General features: G+C 39.1%; 2 protein-coding genes across 6 annotated transcripts; both read right to left on the bottom strand.

Moving 5' to 3' along the window:
* Nucleotides 1–3812: 3812 nt before the first annotated feature.
* LOC146484585 (uncharacterized) lies at nucleotides 3813–16958 on the bottom strand. Of its 5 annotated transcripts, none has more exons than XM_085104664.1 (14): nucleotides 16608–16958; nucleotides 14525–14582; nucleotides 13937–14146; nucleotides 13151–13393; nucleotides 12397–12639; nucleotides 11741–11971; nucleotides 10606–10848; nucleotides 9447–9626; nucleotides 8278–8514; nucleotides 7313–7438; nucleotides 6229–6372; nucleotides 5779–5925; nucleotides 4596–4641; nucleotides 3813–4044 (listed from the first exon to the last, which is right to left on the bottom strand). In XM_085104664.1, coding segments are annotated over exons 1-14 (2307 nt in total). In that variant the 5' UTR covers nucleotides 16806–16958; the 3' UTR covers nucleotides 3813–4043. The 5 variants fall into 5 exon arrangements, with proteins under 5 accessions (XP_084960790.1, XP_084960791.1, XP_084960795.1 ...); XM_085104665.1 differs by having other exon boundaries at nucleotides 5779–5922; XM_085104669.1 differs by lacking the exon at nucleotides 16608–16958 and adding an exon at nucleotides 15439–15830.
* Nucleotides 16830–22483, bottom strand: LOC146484584 (methyltransferase-like protein 27). The gene is made up of 2 exons (XM_085104706.1): nucleotides 22102–22483; nucleotides 16830–19091 (listed from the first exon to the last, which is right to left on the bottom strand). Exons 1-2 carry the CDS (start codon nucleotides 22189–22191, stop codon nucleotides 18537–18539), a joined length of 645 nt encoding a protein of 214 aa, XP_084960832.1. The 5' UTR covers nucleotides 22192–22483; the 3' UTR covers nucleotides 16830–18536.
* Nucleotides 22484–22859: the final 376 nt, after the last annotated feature.

Genomic DNA, 22859 nt, shown 5'->3' with positions numbered 1-22859 from the left:
GGAGGCGTGATGTTATTGTTCTTCCTGTTAAAGTCCCTGCTTCCTGTATTATAGGCGGTAACTAAGGGCTTTTAGGAATCGTCTACATACTTTGGATTTGAATGGGAAGGTCTGTGGTCGGTGTGAACTACTTTGCCTTTTGGGTCGAAGTTTTTTCCTTATGTGTACCAGACGATTGGTCTCGTTGCCACCAACTTCTTTCGACAAAAAGGTATTGCATGTGCGCGTCAACGGTGAATTATTCTTAACGAAGGGTTTCTGGTAACGCCCAATTAGGCAACAGGACGCAGAATTCAGCTACAAGGCAGCGGAAGCTGCTTTATTAATACAAAGTCTGTAAAGTTTTGACCCATTTGGGATATTTTCTTGGCCTCAAGAAGTGCGTCTTAGCCCCTGTGCAACGGATCCTTTACTAGGGAATGCTGATAGACTCTACCTTGCAGGCATTTTTGATCCCCAAGAAGAAGAAACTGAGAAAACTTCGCTAGCCTGCGAGAGGGCATCCTAATTCACAAATCTTCGACCCCTCTGAAGTCTTTGTAGATGTTAATGGAAAAGTGTATTTCGTTCTCGCTGGCCTTCCCTGGCGCCAAATTTTGCATCCGGGAACTGGCGCAGGCGGTTAGACGGGCCTCTTCAAAAAAGGACATCCAGCTAACGGCGGCACTTGGTGAGGAAGTGAAAATTTGGCGATTTTTAGATGAATGGGACAGGAACATTCCTTGGAAAGATGAGAAACACTGGGTTTTGTCAGTCTCGACGGATGCTTCTTGTCACGCTGGGCCGGCGTCATTCATTATCGACCTGATGACGTGGTGCTTGAGGACTTCTAGCAACCAGATTTAGCAGAAGTCAACATAAATGTCAAAAGATGCCGTCTAGGGAGGTATTTTTAGCGCGTCAAGGCTCAAGGAATGCCATTCTTTGTCCGACAACGCAAGGTTTCGTGCCTTGTTTATTACCCTGGGATTTGTGAGCTTTTCGTGTGGACACGTTTTAATAACGTTTTTGGGTTCTAATTCTGTTTGTGCTTGATTCCTTATGTTTTAGCCTTTGCCTTCAGTCCCGAAGTTGTTCGTGCCCTCGGTGGGCTGCCCCCGATGCTGTTATCCGAATGACAAGATTTTCCACCTTTGTCAGCGTCGTGGATATGAAAGCAATATGGCGCCTGCAGCGAATTCATCACCTTTGAAAGCTCCTGTAGATTTCAACCTTATCCAAGGGGGGAAAAGGAACTGAGGGATAGACATGCTTCTACCCCTTATATAAGACAGAAATCAAGTCATGATATTTCTTGTGCGATTCCAGAGGACGTGGTGCCTTTTTTGATTTGGAAGGACAGTTCCGGTAAGACCAAAATCCATTAAGATGGCTGTCGTTTATTTGGAAGCAAAAGAGGAGGAGACTGCACTTTCCCAAAACGGTTAGCCTTTGGGACTGTGGACTCTCTAATAGGAAAATTACGTTCAATATTCTCGGCTGCCTGAAGAAGTGGCGATGACTCGTCTTGGCAGGGTTATGGAAACCCAGCAGCGTCAAAGTTGGTCAAGGAGTATAAGCGGTAGTTAGAATCGAACAAAAAGAGTCCAGGGTTCTGCCTTCTCAGGTTGACCCCTTCTTTATTTCTGATCTTGTGGCAGTAGCATCGCATATTGAGAGTCGTATAAATAGGAACGATGTTTCTGCATCTCAGCTCTTTATCTTGACTCGGGACCAGGCTTTTCTCAAGACACTATTCTTAGCTGGTGACAGGGTCGACGACCTTGGAAGGGTTTAAACTCAAGAGTCACTGTATTTTCCTCGCAAGGAGGGATTACTTTTCAATCATGTACTAACTAAGACTTTGCGCTATGGCACTTCCAATTTGTTTTCTTTAAAACGCTACACGAGGGACCCCTCTTTTTGCCCGGTTAAGGCTAAAGAAATTTACATTTCTGTTAGTGAATTATTAGGTATTTCTCCACGGCAAGGTTATTTGTTCAACCCTACAACACCCTCTAGGGAGGTTCAAAGTGGACCTTTGAATTCGTCGGCGGCGCAGAGTCGTTTAAATCAGTACATATCTCCAAGAACTACCTCTGGTGTTTGGTAACCGTCGGATTACATTGCACGGTTTGCGCAGTGGCTGCGCGATCTCTTTGGCGACATCTGGAGTGGATTTGCAGTCTATTATGGACCACGTTGGTTGGAAAACTCCAAGTACTGCACTCCACTACCTCAGAATGGAACGGGTATTGAGACCTGGGAGAGCAGGTGACTCTTTGGCGGCGCTTGCATTGGACTTGGTTGAGCTTTACCGTAAACAAAATGAACTCACAAGCTTCACGCGAGCTTTTGAAATGATAGTTAGAGATTCGGAAAACTTTTAACAGTAATTGTCAACGATAGGTACCGGTCCCATTTGTCCGTCATTAAGATTGTCGCTTGTGTTAATATTTGGTGATAACATTTCAGAATAAATATTGACTGATCATAGTATGGCTCATCCGCTTCACTGCGTTCTGGCACATGGCTGGTATTCGATTTATCCAAACAGAAACTAGAGTAGGGGTGTGGTCTTAAGGATTGGGAAGAGCAGGTAGGGACTGGCATTAACAGGGGGTGCACTTAAGGGGGTTAAAGACCTTGTTCTCAGAAGGGCTACTTGACAAGGGTACGAGACAGGGAGATGCTTCCCATATCTTAATGCTAATAAGGTAGCAGGAGGGATAATGAACTATTCAAACCCCATTGAGTATTCATTATCCCTCGTGATGACGTAATTAGGATTATATAAGACTGGGTTGATATATGCAAGGGTGTCAGGTTGTAAAACGGTCAGCTTGGGGAAAGTCGCCCCCGCCAGCCCAACCCTACCTGACTGCCTATTAGCGATCGGCACTACTCCGTTGTTGTTCTTCGACAGAGAGGGGCTTTCCATATCTTAATGCTAATAAGGCAGCAGGAGGGATAATGAACCATCCTCAGTTTCGAAAAATGCAAATGGAACAAAGAACAGTGCCCCTTTCTTGTACCTCAAAGAAATGCCAAAAACAGAAGAATATTCCCTGTGTAATTATATAGCTGGACTAGTCACAATTATCCTATGCTAGTAATTTTTGCTCAGTTTTATTGCTAGTCTTTCAGCTTACAGTCTATGTTTTACTTTTGCAACCATTAAACACTGTAAATTTTGCTACCCTTCCACATACTATGGAGGATAAGAGACACGCACTCTTGGGCAGAACCTCCACTGCGCGGAGTGACACAATAGGGCCATTTATACGAGAGAAATTAGTCCGCAGGTAAACAATCCGCAGACTATTGAGGCCGCGAACTGACCCGTATAAATGGTACAAAATGGACTGTTCGTGGCTTATTTAAGCCGCGCTCAAAACCCTCGGCTTAAATAAGCAGCGGACTATTTAATCCGCGGACTATTAAGCCGCGAACAGTCCATTTTGTATCATTTATATTCGGGTCAGTTCGCGGCTTAATAGTCCGCGGACTAATTTCTCTCGTATAAATGGCCCTAATGTGTCTGCAACATTTTGATGTCGAAGACACATCGTTTTTTCCGAAATTCGCCCCTGTACTAACAATATTGTGTATGCCAGGTTTGAAGTTTTTAGAACTTTTCTGTGCGTTTTGAGGGTTTTCGTGCGCTGTAAAGAATTACGGTGGATTATAGCGAATATAGGGTTGACTCAAAACAGGGCGCAGCTATCTGCGAAAATCCAAAATTAATGAGGGAGGAGATACTGCCAAAAACAAGGTGCATTTTATATTTTTGTTTTAATATGATCATATGACAAAATATATTTTCCTCTGAATTTGTTTCAGCTTATTCAGGTTTATTAATATTTTATATACATTTCTTTACAACTTCTGGTAACTAGTTGCTTTGTAAACAATATTGTGGTTCTTTTGAGCTATCACTCGTCATGAATATTTTGTAATTCTCTATCTTACAAAGTATACAATTAAAAGACCGATCGAGATGAAAAACAGGTAAAACAACAGGCTTGTACAGGTAAAACTGGTAGCATCCAGCAATAAACACACCTGAAGAGTAAAATGAGAATGACATTAAATTAATTGAGTGCAGTTGGATTTAAGATTCTTAAAACACGTGCTGCGAGTTTTTTGAACGGCTACAAAAACATTTCTGGAAAAGCGTGTGTCAATAGAGTTCATAACAATTATGCTTTTGTGAACGTTGGAAATTAGCACACGAGCAAAACACCGCATACTAATTAGGAGTGTTTTATCAGCTGATAAAACACCGCATACTAATAAGGAGGAGGTTTATCGATATGAAGTCACTGCACGTGATGTTTTATCCATCATTTGATAGGTCACTGGGCTTATGAATAATTAATGAGTTTTTGAACTGTTGTTTGCGGCATTACTTAGCTCTAATAGATCCTAACATGATGTTAACGATATTCATTACCTTCTTTTATTTACTGTTAAAAAGATTTGATTATTTGGCATCGTTAAAGAAATCAAAGTTCAATTGTTTTCATTTAACTCATCAGTCAGGTATGGAGATTTACTCTGTACGATAAAACGTTTAATTTGGAAATAGCATTAAAAGGAACAGTAACACTTACTAGAAACCAAACCATTTGAGACATTTGCTAAAGAATCCTTGACTTTCTGTAGTAAAAGAAAAGAAAAATATCACGCGTGAAGACTCCTATTAAATAACAACAGCGGGGCGATGATCGCAGTACAGTGTTTTGAACAATTCGAAATAGTTGGGATTTAAAACATCGTTATCGCAAAGCAGTCGCAAAATGTTACTGCAAACTTACTGTTGAGAGACTTTTCCTGAAACGAGAATTTTTTTTGGGGAAAAGACGTCCTTGTTGAATAGAGGAAATTGCCTTCAATTTTAGCCCCCGTTGAAAAAAGAGTCAAAAAGATTTTTTAATTTGTCTCGTCACACATAAATATTAAACACTATACATATACAAAATAGATTTGGTGATGGGCAGGCCTGATTTACGATCATACGAGGTAATTACAAGAGAGGACAATATTCAATGTGTTATATTCTGATGTGAATGCGATGCCGGAATACTATGATCTAATGAGGAATTCGGTGGAAAAAATTGGACAGTTGTAAAATGTCACAAATTAACTTCTCAAGAGAATGTCCCAACCGGCTTTTACTGGTGGTTCAGTAGAATGGAAGATTGATCGCTCACTTTAGGTCTTGTCTAAGTCGCTACCTTTAGTTTTAATAGGCGTTTAACTGTTTCTCTCAGCCCAAGAAAACATATAACTCCGTAAAAGAGCTATTGATTAGACGAGCACTCTTTCGCTGGTAACTTTCCGCCAAAACTAAAATGCAATTTGATGCCAAAAGGTCATTTTCTGAGGGTAGTCTCGACACTTTTTAGCCAAATCTCTACCTCGTTTAACCTCTTTCTCAATTCCTCAAAGTCCTTGTGGGTTTTAGTGATCAATTTAAGAGCTAGACAAAAAAAAAATCGTAGGCACTGGGACGAAGATGAGCGAACGTTTAATCTAGCAAGGTAGAAATTTTTATTACACGCTACCGGCCAATTAGGGGCCAATTAGGGGCAGGCCAAATTTCCTGGGATTTTACGAGGTAAAGTTCGTGTGCTTTCTGGGTATAACTCTGGCAAACTGATTCTGGCAGCTAATTAATTTGACCTTGTTTAGGCACGTATCCCAAGCTGGTATTTCGTTGTTGCACCAAAAACAACCGATACAACCTGCATACCCACAACACACATCTAAATCCGGACATGAGGGTCGACTTACCGATACTGGAGAAGGGACTTTCTGAAATGTTTATCTTCACATCACCATTAGCCTTCATGTATGTATGCCGATGAACTTCACGTGAAATAGGACCAGAAACAGGCATGAATGGAGAGGCTGGTCGAAGTTTGATGTTACGTTCCCCTACTGTAGATAACACAAAAAACAACCATTCTCAATTGAATTGTTATTTAGCAATCACAGTTGAAAAAATTATTAATTTAATCGCGAATTTAAGAGGAAACATAAAAAGGTGAAGAAAAAGTGAACGAATTGGTCAAAGTCAGGAAAGTTCTGAGTTTGGTCCTTATCGTGTCTGTTTGTGTTTAGCACCTACAAAAAAATTAAACTGGTCAAGAAGAGTACCAACCAAGAGCTGATAAATAGACTCCTGCACCAACCAAACAAAAAGAGGTTTTATCTCCGTATTCTTTTTGACAATTTTCATACCTCTAGCAGCTCTCGTGGCACTCAAAGGATTGACGCAGTATTCAGTTCCACATAATCCATCGACCTGCCGAGTTTGAACCGGCTGTCTGGTCACACTGTTCCTGATACTGATCGGCGGTGGGGAAGGAATGTCGCAGCACTCAGCTAAACGGTACAAAACAGAATTAAATACAATTTTTAGCACTAAAAAATACAAAATAAGTAAATACAGTGGTTGGCAATTCCGCCGTAGCTTTGGTTCTGCTTAACTGTGTTTTATGATTGGTTGGTAAAATTTACACCATTTTCTCAACTAATGAGAAACCAAACTGAAAGCAAAAGTGTCTTGAGACGCTTTTCATTAAGCCAAAATTTTCGTTTGAAAATCTTGAAACTTTCCGTGTCAAATGGAAAGGCTTTTTACCATTCTTTCCAAACTTGCAACCAAAAACTCAGGTGATGTCGCAGTGATGGCGCAAGATGATAACAAAGTGGAAATGGAAATTTTGTGTAAATGGAACGATTGGAACAAAGAAAGTGGATTATCTTTAAAGATCCTCCCTTTCTTCCGGAAAATTTCCGTTTGATGCGCATGTTCCAGTTGCATTTTTGCTGGTTGAACCGAAACTTTTGGCTAAATGGAAAGCGCCCTCGGTCGGACGCGTTTTCCCGCGCTTGACGCCGGCTGTATGTATTTGCTTCGAATACTGATTGTTCGTTGAATTGTTTGCGTCTATTGTGATTGGTCAAAGTAATTACTTTGGTTCTGGTTTAACGATACTCGATTGAAAACCACCCTTTCTTAAGAAAACCGAGAACATTTTCAGTAGTCAAACTTAAGCCACAGTAATATTTTTCAATATACAATGAAACGTGTGGATGTTTTTAATAAAACATGTAACTGTTACTAAAAATCATATTGGTAGCTGCTCCGTTGTGAAATATCTGTCAAATTACTTAGAATGCTCAAATTTTCTTTACTTAGTAAATGCGAGTAATTTTGTTAATTAAGGCGCCATAAAAAAGATTCTCCATTCACAACTACATTAATAGCAACAGAAATACGACTTTCGTCTAGAGCAAAGATATCGGTGTTGACTCATACCATCAAAAGCGAATGGGTTAACCCTGACATTTTTCTTTGATCCTTTTCCCCGATCATGAATTGTAGATCTGACCATCAACTCTTCTTCATCGTGAGTCTTGTGGTTCTTCTTCTCTGTTAAGGAAACTAATGATACAAAAATCAAGGTTATATGATGAAGCTCAACAGCTTTACAAATAGTGAGGACATATTCAACGATTTTCAAGTTTTTTTTATTTAAATTGAGGGGCTTTTCAAGAATGTTCAAACATTGAAAATTGTCAAATATGGATATTAAGACGTTAAAAGATGTAATTTTCACCAGGACCGTTTAAAAACTGAGCCTCTTTGAGATCCCTAACTGGACATTCAGATAAACGATACGACCAACCATCTTGGAAAACACACTGTGAAAATACGATTATTTTTTTTTTAACTTTTACTACTATTAAAAAATAATCTGACAAAACAACTCTCTTTCAACCCTAATTTTTTGCCGGTTAGTGTAACGCTTATATACAAAAACACTGGGTAAAATTTTAAAATTTTATACAGAAAACAATGGCGGGACGTGCTCGCATTAACCCTTTAACCCCTAATATCAAAGAACAAATTCTCCCATCTTGTCCCCATACGTTTCTTATAAAATTGCTGGGGAGAAGTTATTAAAATATCGAGAAACTTCACCTTTAGTTATCATATCCTTAGTTCTCATAACCTCAGGGGATAAGCATTGATATCACGAGGAGAAATTTGATGGTGATCACTGTTAGGGATTATCATGTTGCCTGATGAAACCATCAGTGTCGGTTGGGGGAGGGGGAGGGGAGAATACATAAGCTTAAGAAAATTCAAGTGATACTCATCAATACTATAAAACGCGCCAAGCGTCTTGCGTCATTCTCTTACATTAAAACTTTCAGCATTATTTCTTGTCGTGGTAAATATGTTACACTCCAATTGTGCCGGTTTAAATAAATTTTTACCTTTAGATTTATCCAGTACAGCCTCGATTTCAGTTTTGGCTGGGAACATTTCCTTTAACTTAGCATTGGCAGAACTCAATTTTCTCGTTAGTGTCACAATCTCTTGTTCAAGTATTTTCTCAGTATTCTCTTTGTCATTTTCCTTTAGTTGCTCTGACATCTCATGTAGCTTTTCTCGTAATGTAGTAAGGTCTTGCTGTAAAGATGTGTTTATCCTTTTCAGATCTTGTTCACGCTCTGAAATCAAACGAAAAACTGCGTACATAAATCGAGACGAAAATGACCAATTTAAATGACAAGATTTAGCACACTTCGTAGTTAGTACTCTTGTTGCGTTGAAAGAGCGTCACTAGCAAGTAGCGGTCGGAGGAAACAGACGACAACTCTTGCTAGCAACAACAACAACAACAACAACAACAATTTATTTCAGGTAGCAGTTATTTTACAATTTCTTTACTTAAAAATTTTATGCGTAGACTATGGTAACGGGTCATCCAAAATAAATTGAAAGCTACTGACTTGTTAGATGACCAACATTTATTCCTTTAAAATGATATTTGCGTCAGAAAGATGAAGAATTAACACTATCAAAAATAAATATTAAATGACAACAACAACAACAACAAGCAGTAATGACATACATCCTCGCAGTAGGCGGGATGTCTGTCCCATGAACCTGGTTTAAGGATGGTTGCCTACTTTTGTTACTGCGCGTACGTTCTGTGCATCTCGAGATACTCAAGTTTCCTAAAGGGTGGTGCCTACTAATACAGGGATATTTTTGTTCGGTTTAAAACTATGTAGAGAAAGCAGAACTTAGCAAGTGCTCTTGGTTTCCAAAAGGAAAATTTGGGTAACCATGCGTTTTTCAGAGATAACAAAGCTTCAATAAAAAAACAAAAAAACAAAAAAAACCAAAACAAAAACAAAAACAAAAAAAACAACAAAAACCCGCCATACATTGCTTCTTCATTAGTAGACACCGTTCTTAATGGCCTCAGCTCCCACGAGTCTCCTGTAGCTCAGTGGTTGCTCAGTTTCGACTCCTGATAGAAACACTCGGTTTACCTTTTTCCGAGTTTGCCTGTGTCACTCACTGAATAACACATCATTCTTAACTCAAAACTTATTTAAAAAAAAAAAATACACAGAAGAAAACAACGTTTTACCTTTAGAGCAATTCAGCATGGCTGTCAAAGTATTAATCTCACTGGAGAGATATTCCTTCTCTTCACTGAACACTTTTTCTCTCTTCTGTAGTTGACTGTTATTCCCTTCCTGCCTCTCTTGCAATTCCTTCACGTGATCCTCTAGCAAAGCATTCATCGCTTGCAATTCCTTTTCACGTTCTGAGGTAAAGGAACAATAACAACAGCAATGCTGGGAAAATTGAAAAAAGCTTATCTGAAGGTCGAAATTGTCTTAACCGACACTCTCGTAAGCGAACAGTTCTACTTACTACCGCTTTGACAAAAACTGCACTTGAACTCCCATGCAAACCGTGTTGTTACGAACACTTCCAAGGAGAACGATTTAAACTTTTCTTTGTTTCTAAGCTCACATAAACGGACAGCACCGCAAAGGACGAATCCAATTGGCCTTTATTTTATTTGAATCAAAGAACTTCACATCACTATTGCTTTAGGTAAAAGGTGTACAAAAAAGTTGACGGACTCTTGTGACTGGCAGTGAAACAAAAAATTGTCAAAAATTATCACACGCCCAAAGGACGTTTGGATAAAACTTGAGTTTTAGGAAGCAGTCTTTCATCCGCAGCTACCTATCGTGATGCGCACTGATTATAGTATGAAAGATATTCATAGACGTATATGTTCGTTGCAGGTAAAGCTTTTGCCATGATCAGTATCATATATGACAAGCATTCAATACGACGGTGCTATTTTTTTCTTTTCTGTAGAAATAACGTTTAATGTGCGCGGTGTACGCTCCCGTAAGCGTGCACCTCTCCCTTATACTGCTATTGGCCTATCGGCGAGGATAATTCCCCTAATCAGCCAGCTCCAGTTACGGACACTTTTTCTCCTTCCCTAGGGTGTCCGCTTACACGAACTCAGACCGTAAGAGACCAGCCTCTTTCTTTCCTGGAAGTCGAGCTGCCTTTTGGAGGCTTGGGACCGAAGTCGATAGCGAGTAATTCTTTCACACCGGTACTGTTCCCATCAGCTCGTGATTAACGGTGACGTCACTATCGAACAATGGCCATGGACGAGTGGGGACGAGGCTAATTGACCTCATACTCTTTAATAGCATGTTGAAAAATTTCGTTCAAGTGGCATTTTTGTTCTAATTAACTGAGTACTTCCGTACCTTTATAATTGTTTAGCACGGCCATCAATTCATCTTTTTGGGAAACGACATTCTGCAACTCAGCTTCGGTGGAAGTAATGTTTCTCTTCAACGTAGCGATCTCACGGGATAGATTTTCCTTCTCCTGATTGCAGGCTTTCTCTTTTTCTTGTAGTTGTTTGTTTATCTTGTCCAGACTCTCTTGTACCTCCGTAAGACGTTTCTCCAGCGAAATGTTTATCACACTTAACTTCTCTTCACGCTCTGAAAACAGAAAAACGAAGATGAGAAAATTAGCTTAGGTTAAAGTGTTAACTTAGCTTTGATTACTTTAGTTGACTGGGATGTGAGACTTCCCCCCCCCCCCCCCCCCACCTCTCCTCCCACAAAAAACACCTACAACATTACACCGACAATGAAAGTGAAAGTCGCAACATGAATCGATAACGTGACCATGACAACCTTAGAATTATGTCATGAATTCCAAATGGCGGCCATCTTAGGTCTATCATGTGTTGGTTTCTTGATAAGGCCTTTTTAGAGAAACCAACAAATTTTGTCAAAAAGTTTGCTAAACCAGTAAAATAGAACTAAAATTGTTCTACCATCTTATCCTTATCCCACGTCCCAGTCTGAATTTAACGAAGAGTTATTACTCTTCACCGCTTCAGTCTGATGGGTGTTTCAACTTTATATTAATCACAATACTAGTACTACAAATAATTACCTGGCGTTCATTCTATCCTTATCTTCAACCTTTGAAGTTGTTCAGCATGGCCGTCATTTCAGTTTTTCCGAAAACGGCAAAACTGAAATTGAGGCTATGCTGAACTCTTCCAGTGCAATAATCTCGTGTAAGAGGCCTTCTTCGCCCGACAGACATTCTATTTCTAATCACAACGTTTCAACGCTTGAATCAATGTTTATTTCCATCCTTATGCATTCACGAATAAATCTACTTTTAAAGCTTTTCAGCATTGCCACCATTTTAGTTTTTTCTAAGAAGACAAGACTGAAATGATGGCTATGCTGAAATCTTTACATTCCATAATCTCCTGTTAGTATATTACCCTTTCACCTCACAGGTATTCTGCTCCTAAACACAGATTTTCAATTAAGCTGCTTTTTATTTTTATCCTTGTTGTGAAAAACCTACCTTTTGAGCTCTCCAGCATGCCTGCCATTTCATTGTTTTCGGAAACGCAATTCTTCAACTCAGCACTGGTGGAACACAATTTGTTTTTCAGTGCAGTAATCTCGAGTGACAAATTTTCCTTCTCCTGGGTGCAGACTTTCTCTTTTTCTTGTACTTGGTTGTTTATCTTTTCCAATTCCTTGATACGATCCTCCAGCGAATCGTTCATCATATTCTGCTTCTCTTCACGGTCTGAAATCACAATCAAAACGCAGTTGAGAAAACTGAATACCAATAGTTTAAAAAGTCGGAAAATTGAACGGCCTTAGCCTGCCTATTGGGAAAATTAATGAACTTCTAAAGTTCGTGTACTTAGGGAACACCTCCCTCTTCCACCCGCTTGGGTCTAAATTGGATGAAGAGAATCAAACCTTCAAACAACGTTTATTGTAATCCTTATGATTTAAATCTTCTACTTATAAAGCTTCTCGGCATTGCCGTCATTTTTTTTATCAGAGATGGAAAGACTAAAGTGTAGGCTATACTGAAACTTTACGCAATCAACTCGTGTTAGTAGCGATCTTACGTCAAGATGATGCTCATTCTGTTCCAAATCACATACTTCAATCAAACCTTGAACTAATTATTTTTCATCCTTATTACTAAATAAAGCTTACCTCTAGAGCTTTCCAGCATGACTGTCAATTCCTTGTTTTTGGAAACAGAGTTCTTCAGCTCAGCATTGGATGAGCTCAATTTGCTTTCCAGTTCAGTAATCTCATGAGACAAATTTTCCATCTCCTGTTTGTAGAATTTCTCTTTATCCTGTAGTTGAATTGTTACGTCGTCCAGCATCTTTTGCAATTCCTTAGCATGATCTTCCAGCGAAGTATTGGCCATTTTCAGCTTCTCTTCACACTCTGAAATCAAAATCAAATATCACTTTTAAGAATACTTTAAGAATTTATCACTATACAGTGCTAGATAAAATGAATAAATCATACATGAAAACGTTTCTGAATACTGAGTACAATTTTCTCTATTCATTGTCTAGTCTAAATGCCATTAATGACACCACCACCATCATCATCATCATCATCATCATCATCATCATCATCTTTCTTTAATCATCTTTCTTTAATCACGGTATTCCAATCATGAAAAATGGTCTTCCTGTGAGTCGAAACTATACCTCAATAATATAACTTAAAATTATATTTACAATGTTTTCAAAATATACCCTAAATTATAATAAATTACGTCAAGAGATTTCTATTATTTAGTAACTAGGAATTAAAAGTACTTAGTAGGCTATCCTGAACTCTTTCTTCGACAGGGATGTTGTTCAGCAATTTTCACATTGCGTTTAGTAATATGACAATACTTCAAACCTTCTCAGCTAATTTCATCCTTAAAACTAAACCTTTTTACCTTTGGAGCTGTTCAGCATGACTTTCAGTTCATTGTTTTCGGAAACAACATTCCGCAGCTCAGCACTGGTGGAACTCAATTTGCTTTTCAAAGCATTAATATCGAGTGACAAATTTTCCTTCTCCTGATAGCAGACTTTCTCTTTTTCTTGTAGCTGGTTGTTAATCTCATCCAGTCTCTCTTCTAATTCTTGAGCGTGATCCGCTAGTGAGACATTTGACACGCTTAATCGCTTTTCGCTTTCTGAAATAAGGATAACAAGGGAATCAGTTCGTGGTTTCAGTTTGTTTTAGGACTTTTCATCCACCGTTAAAAATGAATTATAAGATGAACTGTTGGAAGAAACTCAACTGAGTGCCGTCTCTTTTCATTTAATCTGAACACTTTTACCGTACTGAAAGCTTCGAATTTCATGGTGTAATAATTGTTCTGTACTGTACCACATGTATAAAGCCAAGATAGTTATAAACAACTGTCACAAAAAAAAAAACTTAATGGGAGTTAATATAAAGTTTGTATCTGCTCCTATCGGCAAGGTGTCCCAAGTTCTTTCCCTACTTTTGACAAGTTGTCATAGCACATTGTGCTTGATAGTGGCTGGCTGGTTGGTTGGCTGACTGGCTGGTTGGCTGGCTGGCTGGCTGGCTGGATGGATGGATGGCTTGCTTGAAAAAGAAGGAGTTCTTCATATAAACTCTGTAAATGGCCGAGCTTGCCGCGACTCTCGCAGTCATGGGTTCGCCTTATACTCGTGAAGTAGTTACAAACTAAGGCGGCGTAACTTACCTTTGAATGACTGTAGCTCCTTGCCAAGCTCTTCAACTTCTGCTTCTTTTTTGAGCAATTTACCTTTGGTCACAGAAACAAACTTTTTCGCTTTCTTCATCAGCTGTTCTTTGTCTTCCAACTTTTTTGCCCAATCATTGACCTTTTTCTCGTCATTCTGCTGTACCTCTGACAGCTTATCTTGCAGACAAGCGATTTCCTTGTTTTTGGCTAAGAAAACAAAGCGAAAGAGAAACGAAAAATTACTACAGTCAAGTACTTTGGTTCTGCTTTGCTATGTTCTCGCACGCGTTTTCCCTTGCACTGCAAATGTCATGAGTCAGTGACTTGTGGGGGTTTATAATACATGAGAATACCAGCAGGGTTTACAGTTTATTGTGAAGGAACGCGGCACCCATCTTGAATTAGTTGGGTGTCAAGGCAGAAGCCCTTTATTTTAAGTTTGGAACTGGACCGTTTTTCGCCTTTCGCATTTGCCCGATGTGATGAAATACATCGGGCAAATTTTAGTGTTTAAATGTGGGACCGGTTTCCCTGGAATTAAAACGATGTTTTTTTTTCAACTTTGTGACAGTATGTCAAACTTACCATTGCACTGTGCCCTCAGAGAAGCAAGTTTCTCCTCCAGTTCTTTTTCTCTGTTGTACTAAAAGAGAAATTTTGAATGAAAGCATTACAGGATTAGTTCTAGACAACTGGCAAGATGATGTTAAACGGAAAATGTTTTAACGCAACATTTGCCGCTGTGTTAAAAGTTGTTGTTGCGCGCTGTATCTTTAGAGCTATTTTCAATTTTACCTTCTCATGAACATGGAATATTTTTGTTTGAAACTCAAGATTACGATAAGGTGTGCTCGATTTCCCGCACGTGTGGGGCTCGCTAAGTACCTCAAGTAACAAGAAAGACATTGTTCGAGCTTCATTGCTTACAAGAGAAAATTATCCCTTGTTACAAAAATATGACTTTTATCTGTTTTTTTTTCCCGAGATGTTTTTATCTCAGTTGGATCTCATTTGTCTCTCAAGCTTTCAAATACGATTTCGTCCTTGACCTGTGGACTTGGAAATAAAACAGTTACTAGTACATGCAGTATATGCAAATGCATTTTTACGTCAATTTTCAAAGTTTTTACAAATTGCTCGAGTCGCGCAGCTACGAGAGCAATTTGTGAAAATGAAAGTGAAAATTAATCCTTTATTATACTTATATATTGCGATAACGTGTTTACGATACCAAAGGCAAAAGTTTCTTAAAACAATCGAGGCAGTTCAAAAAGCAGTCAACTCACAGAGTAAAACACTCGCTGAGCTCGTAAGCAAAACAAACAAACGTTCTTGAAATTTACCCGTTTCTCAGCGAACAAAACGAAAATAGATAATTGTTATGTACGTTAATAAAATGTATGTATGAATGTAGGTACATCTAATCAGGAGAGAAATCTACCAACAAAATAAACAGCGATTAAAACCAAATGTTAAGCTTCAATCTAAAATTGATTCACCTGTGCTGTGCAGCTTTCTACCGTTCACGCAGCGATAAACATAACCAGTTATGTCCAAAAACGGGAACTTGCTGAGTTATTTCTTCCATTGAATTTGACCTTCATCAAGAGAAAATGACCTTCATATATTCCTCCCATTTGTAAAAGTATACTGCCATGACTGTTGATCTTTGCCCGTTTCTTTAGGTTTCAAGAAGCCGCGGTGAAGTGAAAGCGCATGGTCGCCATGAATTATTTGTTTTTCAAACGGCACAAACCTGCCAGGCGTCGACCCATTTTGACAAAAACAATCTTTTGCTGGTTCTTTTAAGACGCAAAATTTCACTTTTTTGGAATTTTCTCTCAAGCTAGCATTTGATTTTTCATTTCAGTTTGTAATTTTGCACAAACAACCGGCAAAGAGGGACGAGAGGCTCTGGGGACGAGAATGATCCAGTAACTGAATTTAGTTCAGAACTGCGTCCTCAGCCAATCAGGAGCGGGTAGTTTTGGCGCTCGACCAATCAGGGGAGGAGAGAGTTATTTTGCCTCCGTCTCGACCAATCAGCATTCAATAATTTTGCCCTCTATGTTTACAACGATGAGAACATTGTGTTAAAACCAAGATTTGCATCAGATAGTCGCAGTTTAGAAAATATCATTTTCGAAATTTACCGACAATTTTAATTCCCCACGTGACACTCAGGAAGTGATAGATCATGTAGCAGAAAACGTTCTCTTCCCCACTATAAAAGTCTAATTGTCTTTTTTTTGTTTTTAAGAATATAATTAGTGACGAAAGAATTCGAAGCAAGTTAGTTGCGTCATAATTGTAAGCGTATTTGCGCGCGCTTCTTCTTTCTGAGCCGTGTCATCTACATACATTTTTTCTTTTACAAAAATCTAACTCCGTAACAAGAAAAATTGCTCTCACAATGAATCCTATATTCTAAGTCCTTTGAAATCTGCGCAAAAATGTTTTGATATTTCGTCACACGTCCCCCTTGATTTCTTGCCTATTTTCAAAAGAACACTACATTGAAACAAAAACAACAAAACCATGTTTGAATCACGCGCTAACTTAAATTTGTTTAAACCAATGTGTCATTTGTTGCTACATTTGTCATGAAGAACGGCCGATTTATTCGTAAAAATGATTCAAAAAAAGATTTAAATAAGCAATCGCCCACCTTTTTGGCCATGGCCCGTGCGCCATGCGAGGCCTCGAGAGGCTCGTAGTTATTTGTGGGAAGATCTTTAATCCACACTCCTTTAGAAAGTGCACTTCGTGAACTGTAAGTTCTCGCAGTGTCATCTTCGCCTGTAATCTGATTGTAAAGGTAGCTAAATACTCCACTTGTAGTTTTCGATATCCACTTGCGGTCCATGATCGCGTTTGCTAAATCAAGCGCTCAACACAAGAACGGATTAATTTTCATTGTTTATTACAATCCCCATGGTAACTGATTTTGTCGTCACTTTTCGAACGTGAGAGGTCGCGTGAAGACTCGGCGCTAAATTAATTGAGAGCGAAAATTTAAATGGAGGAATTTTTAAGAAAAGGTTTAAAGGAAGGTGACCAGACGGTATTAAAAGGTAAATTTTACTGAAACATATTGTAAAACTCCATCTTTTGATGTGTTTTTTGTTAAGGTCAAAAACATATAGCGTACTACATGGGACTGATCATAAACCGCGCAAAAACACTTTGGTATTAGTAGGCACCGTCCTTAAGCGCGGTCTAATATTAGAAACCTTTAGATTTGACCACAACTACGAGTACGACATTTTCAAATCTAGTTTGCGTGGTTTAGATAACCGCATGTCACACCAATCTTGTTTCTAGGTTCTACTTATCTGCTGGGTAAATAACGGGAAGGAGCGAGAGTTCCGGGCTTGTGACTGATTTGGAATTTGAAAGTCGTACTGGTACTCTGATCTGAAGGTCAGGGTTGAGGACTGAAAACCGTAGAAGCTATTGCTGCACACCCGCAGCTCGGTTCCGGCTCACTTCGGTTCTTAATTGATAAAAAACTTTCGATCGTAGAAGACGAATAAAACAACACCAAGATTAAAACGTAAACGAAATCTCGACAATGTAATATTTGTATAAAAAAAAAGCTGCATATTAACATATTGCAGCGCGGTAAAACTTCAGTCGAGCGATCGGCACTTTTCTAAAAGAGATTGGAGACTGGTAACCAGTAAATGTCAAATCGCCCGACCCTGGGGGGCTCCGTGATGTGAAATAAAATCAAAATCCCTACCCACGGGCTGAGAATTCGAGTCAAATGCCCCTGTATGCCCGCCCTCCCCCGGGTCGGGGGAGATTGGAGACTGGTAACCAGTAAATGTCAAATCGCCCGACCCTGGGGGGCTCCGTGATGTCAAATAAAATCAAAATCCCTACCCACGGGCTGAGAATTCGAGTCAAATGCCCCTGTATTCCCGCCCTCCCCCGGGTCGGGGAAAACATTGATAGATGCATTACTGTCTGAAGTGATGCCACTTTCACATATGTTCTTTGCCGTTAAGCTTGCGGCGGTAAATGACGCCCTAATTAACTGCATTCACATCACATCACATTTCTTTCACATTTCCCACTCATCCGTCGATATTCAAACCCTAGCAGTACGCAGGATGTTTATCACACGAACCTAGTTTAATGGCCTTAGATCCCACGAGTCTTTTGTAGCTCAGTGATAGAGCATCCGAACTAGTAATCGGAAGGTCTTAGGTTCGACTCCTGTTGGGAGAACTAGGATTTTCTTCTCTGAGTCGTGCATGCCTGTGTCAGTGACTGATAAAGAATCTATCCGAATACAGTTCATTTCACTTTTTAGTCTGCCAGTGTTTCCGTCACCGATGTCCGCATCAGATCGCTATGCCTGTCTGTAACAGCGGTGAACAACATCCTCTATCCCAACCCCTGCCGAAAAAAGACCCTTTTTGAAAATCGTTATAAACTACTGAAGGAACTTTCTTTATTCAAATACCCTGCCCCATGCTCGTGACCGCTACTGAATACAGTTTATTGTGAGTACTGTGTGAAAAACATCAAAATATAAAAAATGACCCCAGCGATTCCTGTAATCACATGTACATAGTCTACACAAGCTCTATAAAACTTGGTAAATGTACAAGAAGCATTTCATACAGTCATTTTTGCTATGGTATTGCTCCTTGCTGTATGATACAAGCTTCCAGACTTGTTCACGGCACAACTGCTCCATCTTATCCTGGTATCCGTACTCTAGTTTAGACATGACATCCTCTCTGATGGTGAAACAAACCAAGCCGCCTGGTCGCACCACCCTTGCCATCTCATCCATGGCGCCTTCCGCTTTGACATGATTTAATGTAAAGACACCAGCAGCAATAGCTGCGTCGTAGCTGTTATCTGCGAGTTGTAAACGTCGGTTGGGACCTAACACGTCCACAAAAAACTGCTTGTAAACGCCTTTTTTCTCTGCTTCGTTGAGGAGCGCTTGCGATGCATCTAAAGCATCTAGGTTGGTGAAATTCTTTTTGCACAATTCCTCTCCAACCAGACCAGTCCCGGCTCCAACGTCTAGGATTTTAGCGTCTTCAGAGAATTTGCACTGCTTCAAGGTGCTTACGAAAACTTCTACTGAGGTTTCGTGGCCAATATACCCTCTCTGGACTTTAACATCCTGCAATATTGACAGCAGGGATCTGATTAATAAGTCTGCACATCAGCAACTTCAACAGGAACCTTGGAAATAGCAAACACCGTGGAAAATCATTACTCTCTAACATTCATTAAACAGTTGAATTTGCCGTGAACAAGTTTACCTTATTAATGTTATCATAGATTTCCAAATTTCATCAGCTATTGTTTTTCATGTTATGTTTTGTTTCTTGTATATCATTTGATTGACGTTTTGTCACACCATAGCCCCGCAGAAAATAGGCTCCCTTATCATTCGATGTGTTTTCCCCTCCATTTCATTGGCCGAGAGCAAACCACGTGACCTGCAAATAACTGCTTACAAATAATGGTCTGCTCATGCGGAATACTGTCCAACTGTGTTTTGTTGCAAATAATATTCTGCTCTTGCGTAATTAAAACAACACTCTTGCATGAAAATGTCAGATCGCATTCCTGAGTACGAGTCCCCTAAAAAATTTGCCTCAGCCTTCGGCTTCGGCAAATAATTGATCTGTTCGCCACTGACAAATCACAATATTTTGCTCAACCTCGTCCAATAATGGTTAATTGTTTATGTGTTGGCCTGGATAATAAAATTTTTTTACTGTTGTAGCAAAACTCTGATTGGCCACATGTCTTGAAAAAGGGCCCCCTAAAATTGTGGACGGGGTTCCACCCGGCCCTCATTGGCAAAATTCTAGAATAAACCGTGTGTTTAATAAAAACTTGATTTCTGTGGAGCCTCTCAAGGAAAAAATGACTCTACTGGCAGTGACTGCTTGATTTTATGATCAAATGAAGTGGATCAAATGGATTACAAGTAAGCTAGGGCAATAAAAATATAATTGGTAAAAATCAATGACAATAAAAAGAGAGGACAATCAATGAAATTAATGCAACGGACATTAATACATGGACATTTTACATTTTAGTGGACTTTCTAACAAATTTTCAATGATGTTGATTTTACTCTCCCAACCATCTACAAAATTGCTTGAACAGAAAATCTTACTTAGGTTCCCACTCCCTGCCTTTGTCCACCCCCCCCCCCCCCCCCCCCCCCCCGTGGCTTAAAGGCATTAGTCACTGACTATTTGGTTTCTCAGAGTTTGTGATCTTTGGTGGACACAACACTTTTCAGGGTTGATGGTATTTGTGACAAAATTCCATGGGTTTTCCAGGAGCTAAATGAGTCCTACACCTTTGTCCATAGGTCATTAGTTTCCAATACAGTAGAAGCCAGCTAACTTGAACTCCTCACTAACTTGCACAAAATCCAATTTGTTCTCAATTTGACCCCCTATTTTTCAGTCATGCACTATCAACTAAGTCGACTCCCCCCCCCTGCTCCCCCCTGAAAACTGAAAACCAGAAAGCTCTGTTAATTAAAATGTCAGAACATAGGTGACTGATTGCTGGAATTTTTTTGATACAGTGGTTGTAATGTATGGAAAATGGCCTTCACTAAGATCTCAGCCTTTGCTCTCACGTTAATATTTTTCCAGTAATATTATTCTCAAACTCAACAAAATTTGTAATCATAAGGCTCTTAGTCTATAAAACAAAACTGATTTCACTAAAATGACCTGTGATTGTGAATGAATGACTGTCACAATAAACCAAAACCAAAGTAATTACTTTGACCAATCACTACAGATGTAAACAGCACAATGCACCAATCAGAATTTGAAACAAATAGGTGGTTTGCATTGCCGCCATGTTGGTATACAAAACAAAAGAAAATTGATTGACACACGGTAGTTTGCATAAAAGTGGAAGTTAACTCCCAGAGGAGAAAAATCTTATTGTTCCTGTACACCAACAGGGTGACGTCACATGCAAACCATCAATTCATTTTTTATGTAAGATGATTAAAACAAACTCACTTCTTGTGTGTACGTTTTGCTTTTTCATTATTTTCGCTCTTCTGGGCTTTTTATGCACAGCCAAAATAATGAAAAAGCACAACAGACACAGATGACAGAAGAGGTGAGTTTGTTTTAATCGTCTTACATAAAAAAGCGTGGATATTTCAAAGTATTTAGCATTCTAAATCAACAATATTTCATTCCCCAACGATTATATAACATTAAATGGTCAGGCCTAAATTACTGTTTTTATTTGATTAACCACCTGCCTTCGAAAAAGCTCCCACCCTGAAAGCCCTAAAATGTAATAGGCACCCTTGCTCACCCCCTCCCAACAAAAAACTTTTCTGTACTAGCCCAAGTCGCAACATGCCCACCCTCATGGATCCAGAATTAAATAAGCACTCAGGGAGATTAATCGAATAAATAAATAAATAAATAAATAAATAAATAAATAAATAAATAAATAAATAAATAAATAAATAAATATGGTATGGGTCCTCTGAAACCCTGAATTTTAGATGTGCATACAGTTAGCATTCATATACAACTGATGTTCAACTAGAACATAAATAGTGACTTGAAACACATTTTAAGGCATGCACATTGTACTGTTAGTTCCTTCTGATGCAATCTATGGTATGAATTTGTATTTTCATTATTTCTTAGATTAAGGTTAGATCTGGATGCAATATGTACACTGTACATGTATGTCATTTTATGATTTTACCATCAATTGTAATTATTGTCAACATTGTTTAGGCAGATTTGAAAACATAGGTTGAATTTGAAAGTAGAATAAATAAATATTATTGTTATTATTATTATTATTATTATTATTATTATTATTATTGTTATTATTATTATTATAATTATTATTATTATTATTTCACAGTGCGACTGTGACTCAACCGTGTAGTGTAAGCTAACATTGCCTGTAAGCTTAAAAACTAAAAGTGGCATGGTGCGTCTTCGTTGAGTTAACGTTTTAAAAAGTAAAAATTTCTGAGGATTTTGCCGCGTCCAAGTAGAATGCCCGCAATCGATAAGCTTATAATAAGGTACTTGTTTTAGCTAATGCAATGTGAATATAAGAAAACCTAAATGCGAGCTAATAATGCGTAAACAACATGAACAGTGTACCTTGTCATAATCTGCGGCAGCTTTATCATAAAACTCTAGAAGATCTTCCAAGTTTTCGTGCTTGTTGCATTGATATTCGTCCTTTTCCATGTTGATGCCTGGCGCGATGACACGACGACTGGCGCCGAACAATGCCAGCTAATTAACATGCGGCCAGAAGGTTGAATAATAATTAACTGCTTGTCTTGCTTGCATAGCATTATCATTTGTTCCAAAACGTTGCGGCAGTCAAACGTCATTAGCGATATCAGCATCACAACACCTTAGAAACCTCACAATACACATAAGCCTTTTGTGCTGCAGTGGGAGCGTTATTTTTATGGACCTTTTACAATATGCAAAATAGGCCCATCAAGTGGTCGCCTTCTGTCTCCCGAAGAGTGAGAAGATCTGGGTACGAAATCGAACTGCATTCATCAGAGGTTCTTTGGCCAGCGGTTGGTGAAGAGAGACTCTGGGGAATTCAAACAAAATTATAATTGTTTTGGATTGGCTGCCCCGTAATGGCTTACATTGTTTTACCGCAAAAATCCTGCGGTAATAAAATTCCAGTTCCCCAGAGTCCCGCGACATTTACCCAAGGCCTAAAGTGAGAATCTGGAGTGCTGAGCCTGATCAATCGATCATCTAATAAAATTGTGTGGCCTACTCTCATGACTTCAGAGCTTCAGTGGAGTTCAAGACTCAACCTTTGTTCAAAAATTTCTATTCCTGTAAGGGGTGTCATCACGCAAGACGTCTAACTAAATAAAATGAAA

The sequence above is a fragment of the Pavona decussata genome, unplaced genomic scaffold (assembly GCF_977016875.1).
Source record: "Pavona decussata unplaced genomic scaffold, jaPavDecu1.1 SCAFFOLD_32, whole genome shotgun sequence".
NCBI lineage: Eukaryota > Metazoa > Cnidaria > Anthozoa > Scleractinia > Agariciidae > Pavona > Pavona decussata.
Note: the sequence above shows the minus strand (reverse complement) of the source record. Positions and strands in the feature narration are given on the sequence as shown.